Below are 19,840 nucleotides of genomic sequence, written 5' to 3' on the forward strand. Positions count from 1 at the left end.
AAAGTTGGGCTCAATGAAAGTACAGATTTCAGCCTTATCGGTTTTCTTTCAAAAATAATTTGCCTCCCTTCCAGAAGTTCAGACTTTCGTAAAAGGCGTGTTGCACATCCAACCTCCATTTGTGCCCCCAGTGGCACCATGGGATCTTAACGTGGTGTTGCAGTTCCTTCAATCACATTGGTTTGAACCTTTACAGAAGGTAGAGTTGAAATTTGTCACTTGGAAAGTGGTCATGCTGTTGGCCTTGGCATCCGCAAGGCGGGTATCGGAGTTAGGGGCCTTGTCTCACAAGAGCCCTTATTTGATAGAGCAGAGTTGAGGACTCGTCAATTTCTGCCTAAGGTGGTGTTGTCATTCCACATGAACCAACCTATTGTGGTGCCAGTGGCTACTGACGTCTTAGTGGAGTCGAAGTCTCTCGATGTGGTCAGAGCTTTAAAAATTGATGTCACCAGACTGGCTCAGATTAGGAAAATGGAGGCTCTGTTTGTCCTGTATGATCCCAACAAGATTGGGGCTCCTGCTTCCAAACAGACTATAGCTTGCTGGATTTGTGCTACGATTCAGCAAGCTCATTCTACGGCTGGATTGCCATTATCAAAATCGGTGAAGACCCATTCTACCAGGAAGGTGGGGGAGTCCTGGGCGGCTGCCCAGAGGGTCTCGGCGTTAATACTTTGCCGAGCAGCTACTTGGTCGAGTTCAAACACTTTTGCTAAGTTTTGCAAGTTTGATACCCTGGTTGAGGAGGACCTCATGTTTGGTCAATCAGTGCTGCAGAGTCATCTGCACTCTCCTGTCAGTTCTAGAGCTATGGTATAACCCCATGGTTCCTATGGTTACCCCAGCATCCTCTAGGACGTATGAGAAAATAGGATTTTAATACCTACCGGTAAATCCTTTTCTCTTAGTCCATAGAGGATGCTGGGCGCCCATCCCAGTGCGTACTGTATCTGCAGTTATTAGTTATGGTTACACACAGGTTGTGTTATGTTTATTGTCAGCATGTTGCTGCTATTATTCATGCCGTTGGCTTGTGTTCTGTTGAATGCCATGTTGTGTGGCGTGTTTGCGGTGTTAGCTGGTAGGTATCTCACCTTAGTTTAACAATAATTCCTTTCCTCGAAATGTCCATCTCCCTGGGCACAGTTCCTATAACTAGAGTCTGGAGGAGGGTCATAGAGGGAGGAGCCAGTTCACACCCTTTCAAAGTCTTAAAGTGCCCATGTCTCCTGCGGATCCTGTCCATACCCCATGGTTCTTATGGTTACCCCAGCATCCTCTACGGATTAAGAGTAAAGGATTACCGATAGGTATTAAAATCCTATTATCTAAGTCTTATTATAATATTACATTTGTTATTGTGAGTGTTCTCAGGAGGGTGGACACAATGATAGTCTGAGACACAATATTATAAAACCTTCATAAAAAGTTATGACATTTACAATTAAGTGTCCCAGAGAGTCGTCTTCTCCTATTGTTTACAAGATTAATATTGTTACAGAAAATGTCACATTTCCATAATGTATTTTATTTCCAGCAGATGGACACACAAGCAGGAATATCTCAGAAGGACATCTAATGTTATCCCCGGATTGTGACATAAAAGATAATGACAGCAGACAGGATTCTCCAGGAGATAACCCCATTACCCCAATTATACATCCAGCTCTATCAGCTGGTCCCTCTGATCCTGGGAAATGTTCTCCTGATCACTCTAATATTGGTGCATCTGTTACAGCTCTGACAGTAGATACAGTGTTTCCGTGTTCTATAGATGCCAAATGTTTTACACAAAACACAAAGCATATTAACCCACATACAGGTAAGGCAGGTGAAAGGCCACTGATATGTTCTGAGTGTTGGAAATGTTTTACATACAAATCATATCTTGTTAAACATCAGAGAAGTCACACAGGTGAGAGGCCATTTCCATGTTCTGAGTGTGGGAAATGTTTTACACTGAAATCACATCTTGTTACACATCAGCGAACTCACACAGGTGAGAAGCCATTTCTATGCTCTGAGTGTGGGAAATGTTTTTCAAACAAATCAGATCTTGCTAGACATCAGAGAACTCACACAGGTGAGAAGGCATTTCCATGTTCTGAGTGTGGGAAATGTTTTGCACACAAATCAGATCTTGTTAATCATCAGAGAACTCACACAGGTGAGAAGCCATTTCCATGTTCTGAGTGTGGGAAATGTTTTACACGGAAATCATATCTGGTTACTCATCAGCGAACTCACACAGGTGAGAAGCCATTTCTATGCTCTGAGTGTGGGAAATGTTTTGCAAACAAATCAGATATTGTTCAACATCAGAGAAGTCACACAGGTGAGAAGCCATTTCCATGTTCTGAGTGTGGGAAATGTTTTACACGGAAATCATATCTTGTTACTCATCAGGAAACTCACACAGGTGAGAGGCTATTTCTATGTTCTGAGTGTGGGAAAGGTTTTGCACACAAATCACATCTTGTTATACATCACAGAAGTCACACAGGTGAGAACCCATTTGCATGTTCTGAGTGTGGGAAATGTTTTGCACACAAATCACAACTTGTTAGACATCAGCAAAGTCACACAGGTGAGAGGCCATTTCTATACTCTGAGAAATAAAGCAGCTCTTGTTGCACACAATAGACATCACTCAGGTGAGGAACTATTTTAATCTTCTGGAGTATACTTATCATTGCCATGCGTTGTTCTTCAAGGTTCTTATTCTATCTCCTATGCTTTTTGCAATATACATGCTACCACTGGGTGAAATAATCAGATGTCATGCCCTCATCTACCACTGCTATGCAGATGACCTGTCTTTTGCTCTGGGTACTGAGAACCCAGTACCAATCCTAAATGGTTGTCTAGCTGAGCTCCAGGTATGGGTGATACCAGTTGGCTGTGATTCAGTCCTGGTGAAACAGGTCTTTAAGCTCACCACCAAAGGGCAGGGCTACAGTTCAGCTTTGCAAACCAACCAGACTTACGCTTGGGGGTTCAGAGTTACAAAATGCTGATCATGTGCGGAATCTTGGTGTCCTGGATGGTGGAGTGACACTTAGACATCAGTATCTGCCACAATCAGATCCTCATCTGAGGAACATAGCCAGACTCCAGCACTTTATTCCCTCAGAAGATCTACCTACAGTCATACATGCACTTGTATCATCACACATAGACTACTGCAATGTCCTCTACCTGGGTCTCCCAGCAATAGAATTGCACCGCTTGTAGCTTGTACAGAATGCAGCAGCCAAGCTGTTACCTAACCAGCTTGTTCCTGCCACATAACACCCATTCTCTGCTCCCACCACCGGCTGCCTGTAAGATGGTTACTCTTACATAATCTCACTGACTCTCCCAATCCTACATGACCAGGATCCATGGTACCAGAAGCAGCTTCTGCCTCCTTACTGCCCAGTTACTTCCACCTGCAGATGTAGGACTGTTACCAGCAGTACCAAGAATCCTCAAGCAGTGCTGAGAGGTCAGGGGTGAGACAGGGTGGTGACACTAGTGCTGTAGTAGGGGCTGCCGGAGGCACTGTCTGTATGTAATATTGTCCTCAAGCAGCGCTAAGGTGTAAGAGGGGAGACAGGGCAATGGCAGTTGTGGGCAGAGACGGGGCAGTGGCAGTAGTGGGGGGAGATGGCGGTGGCAGTAGTGGAGGGAGACGGGGCTGATGCAGTTGTGGGGGAGAGACTGCAGTGGCAGTTTTGAGGGAGAAGGGCGGTAGCAGTAGTGGAGAGAGACAGGGCAGTGGCAGTAGTGGGAGACAGAGCGGATGCAGTTGGGGGTAGACAGGGCAGTTGCAGTAGTGGGGAGACTCGTCAGTGACAGAAGTGGGGGGAGACAGGGTGGTGACTAGTGGGGAGGAGACAGGGTGGGTGGCAGTAGTGGGGGGAGACAGTGGGGTGGAAGTAGTGGAACGAGAGGGTGGTGGCAGTAGTGTGGGGAGACGGGGCAGGTGGCAGTAGTGGGGGAGATGGGTGGCAGTAGGGGGGGAGACAGGGTGGGAGGCAGTAGTAGAGGGAAACAGAGCGGGTGGCAGTAGTGGGGGGGAGACAGGGTGGGTGGCAGTACTGGGGGGAGACAGGGTGAATGGCCGCAGTGCAGCACCAGGGGCTGCTGGAGGCAGTAAAGAGGTGTATGGGTCCCACACAGAACCAGTTGATAATTAGATTTAATGATGATTCTGCTTCCTTATTTCTAATTAATCCCTTGTATGTGTTACTGTTATTTGCTGTGTCAGCCTTTATGTGTGTTCTGTATAATAATCCTGAAAGTAGTGCTGCTACCGATCTCATATCATTTGTAGTAACTTGGAAAAGATGAGATATGAGGTGCACTCTGGAAGCTTATAGGGGGTTAATCAGAGATGAACGCAGATGTGACATCACGCAGCCCCTGGAAAATAATCCCGGCCCGCCCGCGTTCACCCCTCAGGGATGCAGCCACAATGAGTGTGTCTGCGCGCCTGCTGCGCATGTGCATTTTGCCACCACCAGTAAACTGCTGCGGGCCACTATTGCGGCTGGGTCTGAATGACCCCCATAGGGTTTTGACTCTCCTGATGTGTATCTGTTTTACTTACCTGCAATACTATAATGTAACTTGAATTGTTTCTGTGCTTTTAAAGGATATTTTATCCATGTTGTGCAGAGTAAAGTATTATTTAAGTTTAAAATATAGAGAAAAATCTGTATTAAAGATATGAAATAAAGTTCTTTAAAAACAAAAGATTTCCATTGAGTCTTTTTATGTGTCTGTGTATTATCTTATTTCCAGATAATTGTCGCTATGGTGACAGAAACAATTTCCTGTTACTGTGTCACTTGTATTGTTACTCTTTTGTGTCCAGCGGGTGGGCTCGGAAATGTTATCCTTTTCCTCGCAGCCCCAGTTGCTGGAGAAAATGAAGGAGGAGCTGTTGACGGGTCACGTTCCGCTTGAGCTGACAATTTTCTTACCAGCAGGTCTTTCCACCTCTGCAGACTTGTGTCCGGAAAGAGAGATACAACGTAGGCTTTACACCTAGGATCGAGCACGGTGGCCAAAATGTAGTGCTCTGATTTCAACAGATTGACCACCCTTAAATCCTGGCAAAGCGAATGAAGGGCTCCATCCACAAGTATTTCCAGGGAAGACGTTAAGTCTGAGGGACTATGCACAGGCCCAAATGATAATTGTTTTATGATCCTTCTATGTATGAACCAACCGATAGAGGGAATAATCCGAAAGTGTTAATACCAAAGATTAGCTAATCTGGTTGGAGGTGCGCCATTAAGCAAATTGCAATGACTGGTTAGGGGGTTTAGAAAAAAACGCTTTTGGGCTTATATCTAAAGAAGCCTTAATGTGTGGCACACTCTTTTTTCTTTGTTTCATGAATAAATTAAAACATAACTTATTATTTTTATTTAATATAGATTTTTCAATAGGCATGACATAAGGCAAGTGATTGTCAGCCTGAAAGACAAAAAAGAATGAAAGATATAAAATAATTTATATACCAGCACTACCTATGTATGGGTATATGGGTAGAGCACTAATTGATATAAGCAAGTGAAATATAAAAGGAATTTAAAACACAGGTTTTATTTATCAAATGTGGTGGACTTGCCCAAATCCTCGGGGATGACAGCCATCTGGGTTGTCGTTGACAGGTTTTCGAAGATGGCGCACTTCGTTCCACTGGTTGGGCTGCCATCGGCCAGACGCCTGTCTGAATTATTTATGCTGCATGTTGTGCGTCTCCACGGGTTGCCACTTGATGTGGTCTCTGACCGCGGATCCCAGTTTGTGGCCAAATTCTGGAGGGCATTTTGTTCCGATCTCCAGATTTCTGTCAGCTTGTCGTCGGGCTACCATCTGCAGTCTAATGGGCAGACTGAAAGGGTGAACCAGTCCTTGGAGCAGTTCCTCAGGTGTTATGTCTCCAAGTGTCAGACTGACTGGGTTGCTCATCTGTCCATGGCGGAGTTTGCCTATAACAACGCGGCTCACTCTGCTACAGGGATCTCTCCCTTCCTTTGTGTGTATGGGCATCATCCTAAGGCCAATTCTTTTGACCCCCTGGACTCCACGCCTGGTGGTTCCTCTGTGGTTTCGGTCCTTAGAGGTATTTGGTGGAAAGTGAAGAAAGCCCTTGTGTCTGTGTCATTAGTGACCAAAAGGGTTTTTGATAAGTGGAAAAGACCCTGCAGCTTCAAATTAGGAGACTTCGTCTGGTTGTCCACCAAGAATTTGAAGTTGAGACAGCCATCTCATAAGTTAGGCCCCCGGTTCATCGGCCCTAATAAGATCACCAGGGTTATCAATCCGGTGGCATTTCAGTTAGATCTGCCCCGTTCATTGGGTATCAATAAAACATTTAATTGTTCCCTTTTAAAACTGGCGGTTAGTAATCCTTCTTCCAGTGGAAGACCTTCTCCTCTTCTGATATGGGGTCAGAGGGAGTTTGTTGTTGAAAGGGTTCTTGACTCCAAGATGGTTCGGGGTCGGCTGTCATTTTTGGTGCACTGGAAGGGGTATGGCCCGGAGGAGCAGTCGTGGGTGCGCAGTTGTGATCTTCATGCCCCCAGACTGATACGCTCTTTCTTCTCGCAGTTCCCCGATAAACCCGGTGGTAGGGGTTCTTTGACCCCTCGTCAGAGGGGGTGGGTACTGTTAGGATCTCCTGTTCTGTGCTGCCACGTCGCCATGGCAACCGGGAGGCAAGTGTTAGCGAAGTAACCTGAGCGCAGCTGATACTCCGGTCCGGGTTTTTACTGTGCAGTGGTTACAGGCTCTGTGCACGGCAGGGAATCCGGCGCTGGTTTTGTGCATACAGTCTGTGAGGTCTGAGTGGGGCGTGGACAGCACCTGCTATATAAACCATCCTTTCGGGCTAAGCAAATGCTGCTGAATCTTTGTAGTCAGTTCCAGAGAGTTAGCTAGTACTGTGTGACTTTGTATTTACTTGTTGCTTACTGCAAATAGGCCTTGGGATTCGGTACTTCATTCTGCCAATCCGGACCTAGCAGTAAGACTGGAGTCAGTTGTTTAACCTGCTGGGGTTCTTTTGCTATTCTGTGAACCCAGCAGGTTTGCGGCTGTACTCTCAGACCTGCCTGCTTAATCCTCTCTCACTGTGCAGGGCGTCCAGGTGTCAGTAAGCTGAACCTGTGCCTTGCAAGTGGGGTTTAGGATTGTGGATACTCTCCTTGTGTCTATATTTCTATCTCTGACCAAGGAGTTTATTTCCACACCCGTTGGTAACCCTTTGGGGTTTTTTCTGTTGCTCTTAGCAACATCATTTCGGGTGCTCCACATGTTAAATCACTGCATCTCGCTTCATTGTCCGCTCTATTATATCTGAGCATTCCTGACACTAGGGAGACACCCAGTTCCTGAGCCTTTGGGCTTCTCCGTTCACTTTGTGTTTATTAGTTATTCCATCACCTTCTGTGTATGTTGTTATACTCCCAAGTCTGTCTGTGAGTTTGTTTGTTTTGCATCCCTCTCTGTTCATACACCGGTATACTCCTGTTAGCACTGGTATGCGTAACACTGGTGTTACTGTATAATGTTTCATTCCCAGCAGTCACCTCTCCAGTCATCACCCAGCACATCCCCTGGTGTTACTGTATAATGCTCCATTCCCAGCAGTCAACTCTCCAGTCATCACCCAGACACATCCCCTGGTGTTACTGTATAATGCCCCATTCCCAGCAGTCACCTCTCCAGTCATCACCCAGACACGTCCCCTGGTGTTACTGCAGTGGTTCCCAAACTTTTTTTAATCACGGCGCCCTAGAGTATCAGAATTTTTATCACGGCACCCCTAGTCCTAAAGTTTTTAATTGGGAAATTTATAAAAAAAATATGAAATTAAGTAAATTATGTTTACATGTCATACTTAGGTTCAGTTATGTGGTGAGGGACAAGATTTGCTTCTGTTTATACACATATTTTATGACTGGCAGCCACAAGTACTAGTTTTTCCTATTACATGGATAATAAATATTTTGAATTGGTCCTGGACCACCAACCCGAGGCACCCCTGCAAGTGTCCCGCGGCACCCCAGGGTGCCACGGCACACAGTTTGGGAACCACTGTGTTACTGTATAATGCCCCATTCCCAGCAGTCACCTCTCCAGTCATCACCCAGACACGTCCCCTGGTGTTACTGTATAATGTCCCATTCCCAGCAGTCACCACTCCAGTCATCACCCAGACACGTCCCCTGGTGTTACTGTATAATGCCCCATTCCCGGCAGTCACCTCTCCAGTCACCACCCAGATACATCCCCTGGTGTTACTGTATAATGCCCCATTCCCGGCAGTCACCTCTCCAGTCACCACCCAGACACATCCCCTGGCGTTACTGTATAATGCCCCATTCCCAGCAGTCACCTCTCCAGTCACCACCCAGACACATCCCCTGGTGTTACTGTATAATGCCCCATTCCCAGGAGTCACCTCTCCAGTCATCACCCAGACACGTCCCCTGGTGTTACTGTATAATGTCCCATTCCTAGCAGCCACCTCTCCAGTCATCACCCAGACACATCCCCTGGTGTTACTGTATAATGTCCTATTCCCAGCAGTCACCTCTCCAGTCATCACCCAGACACATCCCCTGGTGTTACTGTATAATGTCCCATTCCCAGCAGTCACCTCTCCAGTCATCACCCAGACACATTCCCTGGTGTTACTGTATAATGCCCCATTCCCAGGAGTCACCTCTCCAGTCATCACCCAGACACGTCCCCTGGTGTTACTGTATAATGTCCCATTCCCAGCAGTCACCTCTCCAGTCATCACCCAGACACATTCCCTGGTGTTACTGTATAATGCCCCATTCCCAGGAGTCACCTCTCCAGTCATCACCCAGACACGTCCCCTGGTGTTACTGTATAATGCCCCATTCCCAGCAGTCACCTCTCCAGTCATCACCCAGACACGTCCCCTGGTGTTACTGTATAATGCCCCATTCCCAGCAGTCACCTCTCCAGTCATCACCCAGACACGTCCCCTGGTGTTACTGTATAATGCCCCATTCCCGGCAGTCACCTCTCCAGTCACCACCCAGATACATCCCCTGGTGTTACTGTATAATGCCCCATTCCCGGCAGTCACCTCTCCAGTCACCACCCAGACACATCCCCTGGCGTTACTGTATAATGCCCCATTCCCAGCAGTCACCTCTCCAGTCATCACCCAGACACATCCCCTGGTGTTACTGTATAATGTGCCATCCCCAGCAGTCACCTCTCCAGTCATCACCCAGACACATCCCCTGGTGTTACTGTATAATGCCCCATTCCCAGGAGTCACCTCTCCAGTCATCACCCAGACACATCCCCTGGTGTTACTGTATAATGCCCCATTCCCGGCAGTCACCTCTCCATTACATGTTATTACACACCGTAATGCCCATTAAACAATATTACAAATCTGTAATGCCCATTACACAATACACACCGTAGTGCCCATTACACATTATTACACACCGTAATGACCATTACACATTATTACACACCGTAATGCCCATTACACATTTTTACACACCGTAATGTCCAATACACATTATTATACACCATTATGCCCATTACACATTATTACACCGTAATGCCCATTACACATTATTACACACCATAATGCCCATTACACATTATTACACACCGTAATGCCAATTACACATTATTACACACCGTAATGCCCATTACACATTATTACACACCGTAATGCCCATTACACATTATTACACACCGTAATGCCCATTACACATTATTACACACCGTAATGCCCATTACACATTTTTACACACCGTAATGTCCAATACACATTATTACACACCATTATGCCCATTACACATTATTACACCGTAATGCCCATTACACATTATTACACACCGTAATGCCCATTACTCATTATAACACACCGTGATGCCCATTACACATTATTACACACTGTAATGCCCGTTACACATTATTACTCACCATTATGCCCATTACACATTATTACACACCGTAATGCATATTACACACTGTAATGCCCATTACACATTATTACACACAATAATGCCCATTACACATTATTACACACCATAATGCCCATTACACATTATTACACACCGTAATGCCCATTACACATTATTACACACCGTAATGCCCAATACACATTATTACACACTGTAATGCACATTACACATCATTCTGTCCATTACACATTATTACACACCGTTATGTGGATTATGTCAGCTATTGGCAGAATTGCCTTTATAGAAGACGGCGCTTAGAGCTCCTCTCCATTTTGATTTGCTGTGTTATGTGTATAACTGTATTTTTATTGAGTGTTTAATGTGTGCAATATAGGTATATGTGATCGTGGCCGGTGTTTTCTGGTCAGGCATCCATGCCTCTTTGTGTATTTACACTCCCGGTAGCATGTCACTGGCAGATGTGCAGGTCACGTCCGCGTGATGTGTGGTGGTATCTAAGTACAGACGGCACGTTTGGTGACCTTACAGACCACTCACCAGGCCAGCAATGGGGGGGTACAAAGGGTACCCCTGTCACGGGCCCCGTGATCTAGTAGGACACAAAACATGTCTGCATCACGTAGATGAGAAATACAGACTGAGCGCACCTGCCGCACATCTGGCGTTGCTTAAGTAAGAAAAATACAACCAGGCAAGCAAAGGTAACACCTCTACTTCTCGGTTACCCTCCCCATCACCAGGTCTGTGGACATCATTATACCACGCCCATGCCGGCCCTCCTGTCCCTGCAGCAGCGACCACTTAGGAAGAGGCGCAGCGCTGCAGAAAGAAGCAAATGGTAGCGGGCACAAGCTGCAGCACTGCTGGCTCCACACATTATATACTCTCCCCTGCTCCCCGCTGATGATGCAGCACAAGCTGCAGCACTGCTGGCACCACACAGCAGATACTCTCCCCTGCTCCCCACTGATGATGCAGCACACGCTGCAGCACTGCTGGCTCCACACAGCAGATACTTTCCCCTGCTCCCCACTGATGATGCAGCACAAGCTGCAGCCCTGCTGGCTCCACACAGCAGATACTCTCCCCTGCTCCCCACTGATGATGCAGCACAAGCTGCAGCACTGCTGGCTCCACACAGCAGATACTCTCCCCTGCTCCCCACTGATGATGCAGCACAAGCTGCAGCACTGCTGGCTCCACACAGCAGATACTCTCCCCTGCTCCCCACTGATGATGCAGCACAAGCTGCAGCACTGCTGGCTCCACACAGCAGATACTCTCCCCTGCTCCCCACTGATGATGCAGCACAAGCTGCAGCACTGCTGGCTCCACACAGCAGATACTCTCCCCTGCTCCCCACTGATGATGCAGCACAAGCTGCAGCACTGCTGGCTCCACACAGCAGATACTCTCCCCTGCTCCCCACTGATGATGCAGCACTGCTGGCTCCACACAGCAGATACTCTCCCCTGCTCCTCACTGATGATGCAGCACTGCTGGTTCCACACAGCAGATACTCTCCCCTGCTCCCCACTGATGATGCAGCACAAGCTGCAGCACTGCTGGCTCCACACAGCAGATACTCTCCCCTGCTCCCCACTGATGATGCAGCACTGCTGGCTCCACACAGCAGATACTCTCCCCTGCTCCTCACTGATGATGCAGCACTGCTGGTTCCACACAGCAGATACTCTCCCCTGCTCCCCACTGATGATGCAGCACAAGCTGCAGCACTGCTGGCACCACACAGCAGATACTCTCCCCTGCTCCCCACTGATGATGCAGCACTGCTGGCTCCACACAGCAGATACTCTCCCCTGCTCCCCACTGATGATGCAGCACTGCTGGCTCCACACAGCAGATACTCTCCCCTGCTCCCCACTGATGATGCAGCACTGCTGGCTCCACACAGCAGGGTTAGGGTTAGGCTAACCGTCCGCTTAGTGCCTAAACCTAACCTCCCTAATATTATGTGCAGTATATACCATTATTATGCTAAAGTGGCATTTATATACACATATAACCTGGAGAGGGTTGGTTACAATGTCTGTAAATTGGATTTAGGTATAAGCTAACAGAAGTGATATACCTTATTTATATTACAGGGTATCCTGTGTTGGCCATATTGGAATCATTAACTATGCTAATTATTAGCCCTATATAGACCCTGTCTGGCACGAGGCCAGTCATTACCCCTGAGGAAGTCTGGAGGTGAGGACACTTGCTCCACCTGGATGAAACGCGTTGGATGGATGCTGAGACTCAGATAAGCGATATATCTTTCTAACTAATGTACCAGCAGCTACTAGCAGTCCTGTAGTGCTCTGAGCTTGTCTTGTGGTTTTACACTATGTGGGGTTTTTATGCTTTTATGTCTTTTGGATCTTCATGAAACTATTGAAAAAGTCCTGGTGGTGTCAACAACTCTGTGCGGATCTCAATATAAGGGGGGTCATTCTGACCCGATCGCACGCTGTTGTTGTTTGCAGCAGTGCGATCGGGTAAGAACTGCGCATACGCCAGCACCGCAGTGTGCCGGCGCATGCCAGATGCCCAAAGGCCATCATTGCCTAATGATCGCCTCTTTGATTGACAGGCAGAGGCGGACGCTGGGCAGGAGCGGGCAGCACAGCAACATTTGCCCGCCATTTTCGGGCACGGTCAGGCCAACACATGCATGGCCGGACCCTATAGGGGGTGGGACACAGCGGCTGCATGACATCACACAAAGCCGCTGTGACCCAGGACAGCGACAAGTAACTCCTAGCCAGCCGCAGTGTCAGGAATCCGCAGTCTCCATTGCATCACTTCCAGTGAACAGGGCTCTCCTGGCTTCAGTCCTCTGTCCTCAGAGTATCCCCTGTGAATTGGACCTGTGGAACTACAGGTCCCAGCAGTTCCAGTTCTGTTCCAGTTTTCAGTCTACTGCAGCCTGGAGTACACAGTGCTTCAGCTAACTCACAGCTGATCTGAACACCTAATCCAGCGGGGTGTGTTCTCACAGATGCAACATCCAATCATCACAGACCAAGGGGTATAAACTTCAGTTCCTATCTCAGTCTCATTGCCTTGGACAATGCGTCACATTCTGTGAACGGGCGGCTCCTGTTTGCAGTCTTCTGTCTTCAGAGATCCTTGTGTATTAGACCCGTGGAACAACAGGTCCCAGCTGTTCCAGTTCCGTTCCAGGTTCCAGCTCTCTTGCAAGTCACATTCTGTGAACAGGCGTCCCCTGTTTGCAGAGATACCCCTGTGTATTGGACCTGTGGAACTACAGGTTCCAGTTTCCAGTTCCAGTCTTCAATTCTTTGTTTCCAGCAATCTCCTATTTCTGGCATCTCCAAGTTGTTTCCCTGTTCCAGTGTTCCTGTGGAACTACAAGTCCACTGCAGCTCTCCTGCGAGTCACATTCAGTTTGCACGTTCCTGTGTTCCAGTCTCCAGTCTTCATTGTTCCAGTTTGCTACAAACTCCAGCCACAGTCTGCAGTAGAGACTTTCCTCAGGTGTGTTCTCAGCCTCTTCACCTAATTACCAGCATTCCACACTGTGCATTGCCTTTAGCACTTAACATCTTGCTGTGTTAGGACTGTCTCCTGCTAGGGCCTTGCTTGGCTTAAAGACGTATGCTTCTACAGAGACGGTGTGCTTTGATGGCTATTCGTTATATACCGGAGTTTTGTTTGCTGCATCTGATTTCATTATTGCCTTATCATTTATATCAAGTTTCAAGTTCCTCTTCCTTGCTTATTTGTTACCAGTGACTTTTGAAATATTCATTTATCGGATTAAGTTATTATTCATTGTTCCTGTCATCGGTTATCCCTTTGTGATAATAAATATCAAGCGCACATGCGTGGAACTGTTTGTCCGTTTCCCAGTTTCCTCTATCACTCCTACACTGACCCACTAGTGCCCCCTCCGGGGACATACTAAACCAGAACCCTGACACGCAGGAGCTGCACTGGCCAGGAGTTACTCAAGTACAATAGCATTGCCACTGTGCAATGCTTCTGTACTTGTATGGGGGGGAAGGCAGGCCTGACATGCGGGGAGGACTAGCCCTGTGCTGGGCGTCCCCCCACATGTCAGTGTAAGCGATTGTAGCTACGATCAACTCAGAATGAGGGCCAAAGAGTATGAGATCAGCCATTTTCTGATTGCTATATGGTACGGGCTCACTTATACCCCTTTTTCACAATTGAGGTGACGCTATTTGCACTAGGAGGCGCTCTTGTTTATTTTTTGTTACATCTATCTATCTATCTATCTACATATATACTCAACTATTTTAACTTAGCTATGTATATTCACATATATTTTTTATGCTATGCATACTAATATATTATACAAACAGCCCGGCACTTCTCCGGGGTCTCCCTCTGTAAAAGGCTTGTAATAGAAAGAAATAGCAACTGTGGCACTCAAAGACTTGAACCAGACGATGTGTATTGGAAAAATCACAGCATAATCAACCAACGCTTCAGGGTGTCTAACACCTTGACACCTTGTGACACCCCTGTCAAAGGGTTAGACACCCCGAAACATCAGTTGATTATGCTGTGATTTTTCCAATACACATCGCCTGATTCAAGTCCTCGAGTGCTGCAGTTATTTCTTATTATATATATATATATATATATATATATATATACACACACACACATGCACAGACACATACATACACATGGACACTCAATTTTATATATTGACCTTTTTGTACTCAGCTACATATACTGATAGACCTTCCTGGGGAAGGGAGGAGGCCCCTTGGTTTGTGGCCTGATCCAGACCATGAAATCTCCAGGCCTGGTGCAGCCATGGAGTCCTCAGCCCAAAAATAAATGATGGACAGTAATGATAACCAGCCAGAGGATATGGAAACCGGCATGGTTGGGTCTGTAGAGCTGCAGGAGCCGCAGAGAGTTATGGTGGTGAATACAAGAAATAGTGGTCAGCCCTGTATAATGGTGGACAGTACAGTGGCAATTGACCCTGTTAAGGAACAGGGTCGGCATCTGGAGAATGTCTGCCCCAAACTGCAGGAGGGTGCTCCCCTTTGTAAAGCAACACCAGGTGGAGTTGTGGTGGAAACTACTTACCTGACTAGCAGTGCTGCAGGGGAGATGGAAGATGCATGGCTTGCTGTGCTGAGGACATTGAGGTCTCCAGCGATGGAAGTGTGGAGAGTAATCAGGTTACGGAATAGCGGAGTATAGAGGAGCTGCAGAATGAAGCAAAAAGATTGTAAACAAAAATACAGTTTATAAGAAAGGAAAGAAACTTTTGCCGCAACTGGGAAAGAGTTAAATGAAATGAGGAGCTGGTGCATCTGGCTAATGAACTGATGAACTGGAGAATATCAGAGGAACTATACAGCAGCTGCAGCAAGTAAAGAGTGAAAGTTATCCCAAATGCTGATTCCATGGAGCTGTGGGAGCCTGGCCACGATGCTGATGCAGATGAGATCTAAGCTGGGGGTGAAGGACACCTGCAGAGTTCCAGCTTGGATGTGGGAAGCCGTGGCTCTACAGGAGAAGGTAGATCTGCTGGTAAGTGCCATATGTGGTAGCTTCTAGGTCCACAGAGGGAGTTGTGGATCCAGTGGTGGCTGCGGTCACTCAGGATCTGGTCTAGGGTTGGCCATTGACCATTGATGTTCAAGAATTGTCTTATAGTTTTACCATGAAAGCCGGAGCACCAGATAGTACCTTGTCACCGATGGTAGCTGTGGGCCAGATGTTTTCTCTGTCATTTATAGACTTCTGACACTCCTCAGAGCTGCTGGGCTGTCAGCCAGCAGCCTTGTGCTGCCCCAGCTCTTACAAATACAGTGTGATGAGGCAGCCAGGAATGGGATGGACCGTCCACCTCCCTGACATGACAGGCTCAGCAGTCAGTCATGCAGCCCCACCATGCCCACTTTCTCCATACTCATACATACATGTCTTTCTGGGAGTGTGTCTCCTCATCTCGTCCTGGTTGTCAGTGAGACAGTGGCTCAGCTGTGTAATCATGATGTGAGTGTGTGTGTGCTGAGTAGTGAGTACTGTTAGAAGCAAGCCTCACAGCTCAGCTGCTGTGTATCAGTGTGACGGGTGCTGGGAGGAGAAGGGGGTTGCGGCACCAACTGAGTCTAGGAAGGGAGCAGTTTAATGGGACTCTGGCTGCTGCAGACCAAGTTAAGTAAAATTAAAGTAATTAAACACCACACACACACACACACACACACACACACACACACACACACACACACACACACACACGGTGATGAAAAGCTAAAAAAGGAGCAGTGGTAGGAAAAGAGAGGGGAAGGAACTAGTAGGCACAGAAGGGAGCACTGAGGGTAAGGGATCTCAAGAGGTGGGATCACTTTCCCCCAATAATCTATAATTTAAAAATAGAAGAAAATAGTGCAACAACAGATGGTAATCAGCCTTATAGATACATCAATATGAGTGGAACCAATAAAAAGTAAGTATAATGTGCTCATATAGATGTACAGTAAGTATAATGTGCATATCATCCTCCCAAGGTGTAATTCTGCACTTCAAAATCATTCATCGCTGGGCTGGAAACATGGGCCCTCATTCCGAGTCGTTCGCTCGGTAATTTTCATCGCATCGCAGTGAAATTCCGCTTAGTACGCATGTGCAATATTCGCACTGCGACTGCGCCAAGAAATTTTACAATGAAGATAGTATTTTTACTCACGGCTTTTTCTTCGCTCCGGCGATCGTAGTGTGATTGACAGGACATGGGTGTTACTGGGCGGAAACACAGCGTTTTAGGGGCGTGTGGATAAAAACGCTACCGTTTCTGGAAAAAACGCAAGAGTGGCCGGAGAAACGGGGGAGTGTCTGGGCGAACGCTGGGTGTGTTTGTGACGTCAAACCAGGAACGACAAGCACTGAACTGATCGCAGATGCCGAGTAAGTCTGAAGCTACTCAGAAACTGCTAAGAAGTTTGTAATCGCAATATTGCGAATACATCGTTTGCAATTTTAAGATGCTAAGATACACTCCCAGTAGACGGCGGCTTAGCGTGAGCAACTCTGCTAAATTCGCCTTGCGAGCGATCAACTCGGAATGAGGGCCATGGTTCTGTGAGTAACTGCTGCCTTGCTGAGTGTTACACACAGAATGTTTTCAGGAACCACCTGGTGAGTGGAACCAATAAAAGAATGTATAAGGTTGATTACCGTCTGGTGTTGCACTATTTTCTTCTGTTTTTAATTGATAGATTATTGGGGGAACAGAAGGATTTATATATAACCATTGGTTATAATGTGTGAGCATTTCTCCTCTTATATGTAAGTATTGTGCTTGGCTTATAGTAGCGCCACGTGTTTCTCACTTTGTTTGGGCTATGTAAAGGAAAGTGGTTTCCCTTCTGTATGGGCAATGGCGGACATTGTGGATGGTGAAGGGGAGGAAGATTTTATGGGGAAAGAAGGAGTTTTCCCATCGTGGTTACGTTGTCCTGAGATTAGGAATCTAGGTTGCAAGTAAAGAGAAGTGAATGTGTCCTTCCTCTATAACTCTGAACAATGGGTCTTCAGCCTATATGATGTGCCACCATTAATGTGGCTTCCGTCTTGTCTGACCAAGCTCGATTTATGGGCTTTGATGTTTTCAGCATGATGATGGCTGATATTTAATTTTTGCAGTAGACTAGAATAAGTCAGTTGTCCACGCTCCACATAGCAATACATGAGTAGAAGCATGGGCCTACTGACTGGTTTCTTGTGGCTGAGCCTATAATAGTCAGTTGTCCATGCTCCACATAGCAATACATGAGTAGAAGCATGGGCCTTCTGACTGGTTTCTTGTGGCTGAGCCTAGAATAAGTCAGTTGTCCACACTCCACAAAGCAATACATGAGTAGAAGCATGGGCCTTCTGACTGGTTTCTTGTGGCTGAGCCTAGAATAAGTCAGTTGTCCACGCTCCACACAGCAATACATGAGTAGAAGCATGGGCCTTCTGACTGGTTTCTTGCGGCTGAGCCTTACGTTGGGTTGATAGTAATTTTCACTGATATGGTAACTGTGCACATGGTTATAGAATAGCAGGTAGGTAGGTGTATGACTTCAGATGTCAATCTCAGGGGACAGGACTTATGGCTAATAAATATAAATCAGCCTGCAATAGGAAATGTCTTTTCAGCAAAATAAAACTTGATCATTGATATGCTGGACATGCATTATCGGATTTATTATGCTGGTTTTTGTGCCGTATCCGTAACGTAATGGTCTGGTTTTATTACAGTATATTTATGTGATCATTTCTATATAGTTTGCTACAATTGTGATAAAGTAACATCCAGTAACTGTTATGCACACCAGTGCCAGCAGGAATGTACTGGTGTCTGAACGGAGAGGGATGCAAAACAAATGAACTCACAGACAGACTGGGGAATATGACATTACATACACAGAAGGTGATAGGGTAACAAAATAAACACAAAGTGAACAGAGAAGCCCAAAGGCTAAGAACCTGGGTGTCTCCCTAGTATTAGGGATGCTCAGATAGGAAGAAGCGAGAAGTTGTAATTTAATACGTAGAGAACCCGAAATTCTGTTGCTAAGGGCAACAGCAAAACCCTAAAGCGTTACCAACGGGTGTGGCAGTAAACTCCTTGGTCAGAGATGGAATAATAGACACAAGGAGAGTCTCCACAATCCTAGTCCTCACTTGCAGTGCACTGGTTCAGCTTACTGCCACTAAACTGACACCTGAACACCTTGCACAGTGAGACAGGATTTAGGCAGGCAAGTCTGAGAATACAGCCGCAAACTTGCTAGGTTCACAGAGTAGCAAAAGAACACCAGCAAGTTAAACGACTGACTCCAGTCTTACTGCTAGGTCTGGATTGGCAGAGTGTAGTACCAAATCCCCAGGCCTATTTGCAGTAAGCAACAAACAAATACAAAGTTACACAGCACTGGCTAACTCTCAGGAACTGACTAACCAACAAAGATTCAGCAGCATTTGCTTAACCTGAGAAGAGGGTTTATATAGCAGGTGCTGTCCATGCCCCACTCAGACCTCACAGACTGTGAGCACAAAAACCAGCACCGGATCCCCTGCCGTGCACAGAGCCTGTAACCACTGCACAGCAAAAGACCCGAACCGGAGTATCAGTTACGCTCAGGTTACTCCGCTAGCACTTGTCTCCCGGTTGCCATGATGACGTGGCAGCACAGGGCAGGAGACCCTAACAGTAACCCTGTGAACTGTTGTGACCGGCCAATGTAGAGGTTGATGAGTGCTACCAGGAGGAACTTGCGGTATGTCCCGAGCTTCCCTGGAACCGGAGGAGATAGTCAGTGTAAAATTTGAGTATTTGAGTTCCAGAATTTTCTTGCCTATTATTTCTTACTTCATTACAATCTTACGCCTTCCTTTCCACTCTGAAGGAAATCAACTTTCACTCTACTGGGAGGCTGCAGCCAGAGAAGACAAATGGAGATCTTGGGCTAATCAGTTTTATATATAGGAGGCAGGAGATCTCAGACTTGGTCCAAAACCATCCAATCAGGATAGAGCTGTGGTTATGCTAGGGATTGTGCTACGTACAAACCCCTACTGATATATTCATATATTATCTTTTTTAGTAGTTACTTATTAACAGTTTCTTATATAGTGCAGCATATTTCATTGCGCAAAACAATTGAAAACAACAATGATCAAACAAAACTGGGTAATAAACATTCATAGCCCAGGATGACAGAGGGAGATTAGGGAGGTAAATGTGTGGCTCAGAGACTGGTGTAGGAAAGAGGGGTTTGTGTTCTTGGAACACTGGGCGGACTTCTCAGTCAGGCGCCATCTTATTTCTCATG

General features: G+C 46.6%; 1 protein-coding gene across 1 annotated transcript in view; it reads left to right on the top strand.

Annotated features, from left to right (window-relative positions):
- LOC134983842 (oocyte zinc finger protein XlCOF6-like) overlaps positions 1–3,856 on the top strand; it is a 79,985-nt gene extending 76,129 nt beyond the window's left edge. The window contains exon 6 of the mRNA XM_063949465.1: positions 1,919–3,856. Coding sequence (XP_063805535.1) covers positions 1,919–2,622 — 704 coding nt within the window. The 3' untranslated portion in view covers positions 2,623–3,856. The remainder of the gene's footprint in view (positions 1–1,918) is intronic.
- The last annotated feature ends 15,984 nt before the right edge of the window (positions 3,857–19,840 follow it).

Source organism: Pseudophryne corroboree (assembly GCF_028390025.1).
Source record: "Pseudophryne corroboree isolate aPseCor3 chromosome 3 unlocalized genomic scaffold, aPseCor3.hap2 SUPER_3_unloc_26, whole genome shotgun sequence".
In the NCBI taxonomy this organism is placed as follows: domain Eukaryota; kingdom Metazoa; phylum Chordata; class Amphibia; order Anura; family Myobatrachidae; genus Pseudophryne; species Pseudophryne corroboree.